Source organism: Macrosteles quadrilineatus, unplaced genomic scaffold (genome assembly GCF_028750875.1).
Source record: "Macrosteles quadrilineatus isolate MER2022 unplaced genomic scaffold, UCM_ALF_1.0 Scaffold_8__2_contigs__length_117827958, whole genome shotgun sequence".
Lineage (NCBI taxonomy): Eukaryota > Metazoa > Arthropoda > Insecta > Hemiptera > Cicadellidae > Macrosteles > Macrosteles quadrilineatus.
In genome coordinates, this window is record NW_026542601.1 from 88,902,066 (window position 1) to 88,909,532 (window position 7,467).

The 7,467-nt window shown below is 34.6% G+C and overlaps 1 protein-coding gene across 1 annotated transcript in view; it reads left to right on the top strand.

The window, feature by feature from the left end:
- Positions 1 to 2,342, top strand: part of LOC129000131 (tubulin glycylase 3A-like) — a 38,047-nt gene extending 35,705 nt beyond the window's left edge. The window contains exons 10-11 of the mRNA XM_054427049.1: positions 474 to 727; positions 1,069 to 2,342. Coding sequence (XP_054283024.1) covers positions 474 to 727; positions 1,069 to 2,255 — 1,441 coding nt within the window. The 3' untranslated portion in view covers positions 2,256 to 2,342. The remainder of the gene's footprint in view (positions 1 to 473; positions 728 to 1,068) is intronic.
- The last annotated feature ends 5,125 nt before the right edge of the window (positions 2,343 to 7,467 follow it).

The window sequence follows — 7,467 nt, forward strand, 5'->3', positions numbered from 1 at the left end:
AGTATTGGAGTTTGTGTACTTTAATATTTTGTTTTTAAATGATTCAAATTTTTTTGTAAAAAGATTTGAGATTCGGCGCTCTTATAAATGTGACACGTTAGGCCCAGTCAGCCTATATTCAAAGTGGAGCCAGTTGGGTGTAAGAAGTGGCTAAGGGTAACTCCAACAATGACCCAACCCAGTAGTGTGTAGGGATAGGGCTCTATAGGAGATTGAGTGATGAAAGTAGAATGAATTATGGTAAAACTTTGTTTCTAAGACCAGCTGTGATTTTAGCCAAAACAGCCATTGGAAGTCCAATGAAAATGTCAGCTTTTATGTAGAACCTTAAAAAGTGGCCGCAACTCATTTAGGGATTACAGTACCTGTAAGGGGCAATCTTAAGACAACAATACCTATACCTGCCCCACTCAATCGTAACATTGCATAATATAGTGTTATTTACAATGATCACAACAATTTGATGTCCCCAGGACTATAGGTCAGGCAGATATGTGGGATTCAGTAATCTATCCTGGGATGAAGGAGTCCATAACCGGAACCCTACTGGCAGCACAGGAGCACATGGAGCATCGCAAGAACTGTTTTGAGCTTTACGGAGCCGACTTCATGCTCACTGATGACATGGTGCCTTGGCTCATTGAGATCAACTCGTCACCCTGTATGTCTCCCACCACCAGCGTAACGGCACGCATGTGCTCTCAATGCCTTGAGGACGTCATTAAAGGTTTGTAAGATATTTGGCTTCGTTGAAAAGTTGCATATTTGGTAGGGTAAAAGTGCATGTTTGACACATCTGATGAATAAATTAATGTTTTTGTTATATATTATTATAGTGATAAACTATTTCATTCCCAACAGGTTGAAAATGTTTGACTAATTTAAAGCAGAATTAGAATTTAGGCGCATTTTTACCTAGTAGAATTTAATAAAAGGTACACATGTTATATACACAAGTCCTGTAAACAATTTAACTTAATTTTTTTATAAATTTATTTCTAAACCACCTAATCTGGTCATTGTTGTTCAAATAAGCAGTGGTGTACATGTAGTTTTATGTTTGTTCAGTGGTGATCGACAGGAGGCACAACAAGCACGCTGACACTGGGATGTTCGAGATGGTGTACAAACAGCACATTTCACCACCCCAGCCTTACATGGGGATGAATCTGACAGTGCGGGGTACTAAGATACAACGCAGTCCAAAAACCAAGCGCAAGAGAAAACCTTCCTTGGAAACAGACTTACAGTTGAGTATCTCGTGTACCAACACTGTCAAGAGCTTCATCCAAGATCTATCGACAAAACTGACTGAGCCATCGACAGAGCAGACCAAACAAGACACGACGCGAGGAGAGATGTCTACAACCACTGCCGTTCCATCCACACCTTCCAGCACCAACTCTACCTCTGACGAAGAGTCAACAGATTCTGATGAAAGTTTCGAAGTAAGAGTGAGTGACAAAGCGGTGAGTGTTCAAGAGATGGGAACGCAAACAGGTGACATAATTCAAAACATTCAAGGAGAGAAGCAATCCCAGATAAGCTCGATGTCTTCTAAACCACCATCGAGGGACAATCAAGACAGCAAATCCTCAGAAAACAAAGAACCCAAGAAGAAATCCCATCATGCCATGTGTTGCAAGCCTACAGAGAGTCTGGTACCGAGATTCTTCAAGGCGGGAACAAGGTATAACAAAACAAATCACCTTCGATTGTGGAAACGCAGTACAGAAGCTGCCCAAACCAACGTCCTTCTGAATGATTGGAAAGAAAGGATCGACAAGACAAGAGCAAATTGTGAGGAAATGTTGACCAAATTGAAAGTTTTAAGGGATAAAGATTACAACATTCCGGTTAAGAAAGGGATCAATTGGAAAGCGGAGAATGGCACAGTGGAGGAAATTGTTAAAAAGTTGGCTCAACCACAGAAGAAAGAGTTTCTTGAGCGGCTGCCTATAGTGAGGGAGAGCGTGCAGAGGAAATCACTTTGTGACAGAGATACCCAGGGAGGTCCCAAATCCAGGTCGTCTTCCACGTCACCCTTCGCCTCGCGCCACGTACTGCCTCAGATCAAGGACAGGACACACTCGTACTCCACTGTTGAGAACAACAACTTGTTTGCCGTCGGACTCAGCTTGCAGTGTCAGAAGTCAAGCTACTCCCCTCGTGAGAAGCTATTGATGCCCATGGGATCAGATCACTACCTCGGACTGTCTCTGGGTTCTCTTTCCAATGCCCTTGCATCGTCTTAGCTGTTCTAAATGTAGCTTTAACGTTACTGTGTTCATTATTGTAAGTCTGAACCATATATTGTTCTGTTTATACAGGGTGGAAAAAAGTCCCGGTACAGTTAAATATTTACAAAAGTAATAAAGACATAGCTTTAAAACTTGGTACACAGTTACTGGGCATTATGATCATTCTAACACATTATTCAAAGATGTGCTACCTCAGGAGGGACGTACTAGGAGTCAGAAGAAAATTTTAAATGTAAGCATAAGTTGATATGCACATAAAATTTAAGGTCTTTGTTAGTAAAATACAATGGCGCAAACCCAAACTCAAACGGACAACCGTATAAAAAGTTACAGCTTTTTAAAGATACATAGAATTTGCATAACGATTATACGGCTTCCACGCCTACAAGCTGGCGCTTGCTAGAAGTTTGAAGAAAATCATAAACGTATGAATAGGTCGATATGCACATGAAATTAAAGGTCTTCACTAGTAGAATATAATGCCGCAAATCTGAACTCAAACAAACGAGTAAAAAATGGCAGCCGTTCAAAGATTCAAAATGGCAGATTCAAGGAATCTTTGAAATGCTGCAATTTTTGACTCGATTGTCCGTTTGAGTTCAGATTTGCAGCATTATATTTTACTAATAAAGAACTTTAATTTGATGTGCATATCAACCTATGCTTACGTTTAAAATTTTCTTCTGACTCCTAGCGGGCTGTCAATGATTTTAATGCCCAGTAATTGTGTACCAAATTTTGAAGCTCTATCTTAATTAATTTTTGCAATATTTAATCGTTCCAGGACTTTTTTCCACCCTGTATAATTTTAGTTTAGTATGAATTTATCTTTGGTCTTGACAACTAAATTAGAATTTAATTTAAATCTACTTGACAATTAATCAATGATCTTACTTACTATCCATTGAAATCAATGTTAAACTTCAAATTCACTTTGACAAACTCAAGCAAATTTTTTTACTATCAGAAGCTTACAAATTTTAGATTAAGAGAAATCTGATACACTTTCTTCGGTAATATTAAGTAACTGATTATCTTAATATTTTTCTTCATTTTGAACATTCTAAAAAAAAAGACCGACAAAGTATTAAGTTGTATTTTTGTAAATAAGTAGTTTGGAGATTAAAAGTAATTTATATAGTAGATATATTCATGCAGTTGGTAATATGTCTTTTACTGGGTGGACACTATCTACTTGAACTAATTTATACAATCAATAGTTTGCCACATGTTGGAATTAAATGCATATTAAAAAGTTCATATTTTGAATTTACTTATTAACTAACTTTCATACATGTTTAACTGATAAAATATTTGTTTGGAAATTGTGATATGAGATGTATAAATTGTTATATTTTTGAATTAGATATGGAAGCGTTAATAATTTAGTAACACAAAGTATTATTTTATCTAGTGAGTAGAAATGATCAATTCCTGTTTGTAAATTTTTTAGAGTTAGAGTTAATTTATGTTTAACGTAAAAATAAATAAATATATTGCTTATATAGCTGGACTATTTTGTGTAGTTCCTGAGAATTATTTTTACTTATCAAACAATAAAAACCTATTGAATATGCTGATAGAATTCTGTATTTTTATGACCAAAGATGAAGATTACTTATAAATCCGGATACAATCTGAATGATTTTCCTAAAGCAGATGGAATTAGTGGTTAGTAATAAAAATATTGACTCTTTCCGTAACATGATAGACTAATTATATGAACTCATTCTCCCATATAGTGAAAGTGGCTTTGGTATGAAACAAACTCATGAACAAACAATTATAAGGCTCCTAAAAAACCTTTTAGGCAACCTAAAGCCGATAAAAAGGTAGGAAATATTGTGTTAAACGAATTCATCAATCACGTTTTTAGGGAACACAATCGTCATACTTATTATTGCTTATCCTCCCTTCATTTAACTAAGATTTTAATGACTTCACTCTATCCATCGCAGTTAGCTTAATTTACATAAAACCTCAAGATTAACAGTCGATTTCGACGGGGTTCCACTAGTGTTCAATTAATCGTAAAACAGAACTGGGCTCTTCTAGATTAGAGGAAACATGAGCTCTAAATCACTTGGTCAGGCATTATCACATTTTGGTGAGATTTAAACTGCATCTTCGGAACAGAAGAGTGAAAGGTCTAAGTAAATTAGTAACTTGAAACTGAAATCATAAGAGTTGGAATTTTTTTAAAGGGTTTTGAAGGTAACTAAAACCATGGACAAAAAGAATTAAATATAGACTGTCAGCCATGCTGCGGTGGTGGTGCGCCCAGTGGTCTGCGCCAGAATCTATGGTATCCGCAGCACGGCTGACAGTCAATATTTAATTATTTTTGTTTATTGTTGGTTAAAACCAATTCTACAAAAAATATTTATAATCCAGTAAATTTGTATTTAAATTTACTCATAGCAAGAAAGTTTTGGGGTAGTTTCGATTTTTTCCATTTCTTATGTATTTTGGGGTGCTGAATCCAAATCTGAGCTTTGCCAACAAAAATTCTTGACGCAACATTGACAAAAATTAGAAAAATATGGAAAAAATGATCTATTTTGTAATATTTGGCTTATAACTCAGAAACTATCAACTTTTCGTAAATAGTCTACATTATAAAAATTAAAGTACACGAAATTTGCTACAAAATGTACCCCTAATGTGGTAATCTCCGATGAACCGTTTAGGCTCCAGAGCTATTTGAAAATTGGAACATTTTGTGTTAGTTTTTAAATTTCTCAAATTATTCTGTCAATGACATATATTCATTGTATATGCCCAGGCAAAGGTCTTATATAAATCCAAAGTGTTAAAATTGATTAATTTTGTGTTACTGAACCATTGATCTTTTATTTAGTGTACAGAAAAGTTACATGAACTGTTGCCGTTTAAATTATCCTCGCTCAGAGGGTTGTAATGAGGCATGTTCTGGCAAACGTTTCGATGCATCATTTGTGAGCGTTCTAGCAATTGTTCATCTGGACAAAAAAGGTTAAAAGTAAAAAAAAAAATTTCTACACATAAGTAATATCAAAATTAAAATAACAGCAATCTGTTAATCATGTAATATACGTATGCACCTGATGACGTGATAATAAAATATACGGAAATAATAAAATGCTATGTAGGCATATACTGTTGCTAAGCATTTACATTGTGTGTAGATTTCATAGATTGTAGGATTGATACTATATTGTTACTTTCTGTACAGTGTAAATATACATCTAGTATGTTTTACGACTCCTTCTTTAGATCCACATTCATCAATGCTCATACGACACTGATCCTATTTTTTCCCACCCCCCCATTCCTTTGGGTGCCTTTGTTGCTGGTTGTTTGTGATTTGACTTGACAAGCAATACTGCAGCTGCACGTAACATCACTTGAGGGAACATCACCTCTACTCTTTTTTTGTTTGGGGGAACCAACAATTCTATAATAGTCTAAAAGAAAAACTATGACTAATAGACAATTTTTAGTGATTTCAAAAACCCTCATACACACCAGGATGAGATTGCTCGGGTACGAAATAAGTTTCTAATGACTCTATACACAGAACGAAAACATGATACTAATTTAAACCTTATGACTCTCGTGTTGGCCGTTTGGCAATCATGTGGGCTTAAAAAAACCTTTTTTGATCATTTTATTCCCATTTACATTTTTATTTCAATTTTATTTTGTTGTATTATTATTGTATTTGGAAGTTAAAACACTGGTAGGCTCAATGGTCTGCATAGTAAATTAATCCTAGGGCGTAAGGCATAGGCCCTTAACATGAAAGTGGTAAGGTATAATTGACTTAAGATAGTCAATACGAATTGTGGCTTAAAAACTAAATCCAACATTGCCTCACTGCCCCCAACTCAAGCAGCTGCGTAGACATAACTCGGTTAGAGTTTAAATTTACATTCGGGTGAATGAATGGGGGTGAAAAAAAATTGTATCGGCCAATCACTCTAAGCCATGCATTGGTCTTGAAATTTTACACAGAAAATTGTATAATGGGTGCCAATACGATTGAGGATGCACAATGGGCTGTGATGCTAGAGTCTAAGTAAGTAAGAAAGTACGTATAGTACCAAACGCACATTTTTTTATTTATTAACTTGTTAAATCTACACACAATGATTAGCAACAATATATGCCTCTATAACATTTTATTATTGACGTATATCTTAATATCACGTCATCAGGTGCATTACATGATTAACAGATTGCTGTTATTTTAATTTTGATATTACTTATTATGTGTAGAACATTTTATTTTACTTTTAACCTTTTTTTGTTATTGTCCAGATGAACAATTGCTAGAACGCTCACAAATGATGCATCGAAACGTTTGCCAGAACATGCATCATTACAACCCTCTGAGCGAGGATAATTTAAACGGCAACAGTTCGTGTAACTTTTCTGTACACTAAATAAAAGATCAATGGTTCAGTAACACAAAATTAACCAATCTTAACACTTTGGATTTATATAAGACCTTTGCCTGGGCATATACAATGAATATATGTCATTGACAGAATAATTGGAGAAATTTAAAAACTAACACAAAATGTTCCAATTTTCAAATAGCTCTGGAGCCTAAACGGTTCATCGGAGATTACCACATTAGGGGTACATTTTGTAGCAAATTTTGTGTACTTTAATTTTTATAATATAGACTATTTACGAAAAGTTGATAGTTTCTGAGTTATAAGCCAAATATTACAAAATAGATCATTTTTTCCATATTTTTCTAATTTTTGTCAATGTTGCGTCAAGAGTTGTTGTTGGCAAACCTCAGATTTGGATTCAGCACCCCAAAATACATAAGAAATGAAAAAAATCAAAACTACTCCAAAACTTTCCTGGTAAAAACACTAATTAACTGAATTATTACAATCCAAAAGAGTCTTAAACTGACTAAACATATTTATCCATGTAAGCTCAGGGAAGTGAAATTGGCCTAGGTTTAAGTAAATAGTACAACAAAATTTAGGATATTATCAATACGAAATTTTATTTTTGAAAATTAATTTTAGTTTAAGAACAAAACTTTCTTATACTGTAGTAGCCAACAGTAATTATGATTCCAAACCAACTGATTTAAAATGAAAATAAACACTAGAACTTATAAACCAACTTCTAGTTGCTCAAAAATACTTTTAAAGTTGCTAACAATTAAGATGCTCTAATCGAGATCTATAAATCAACC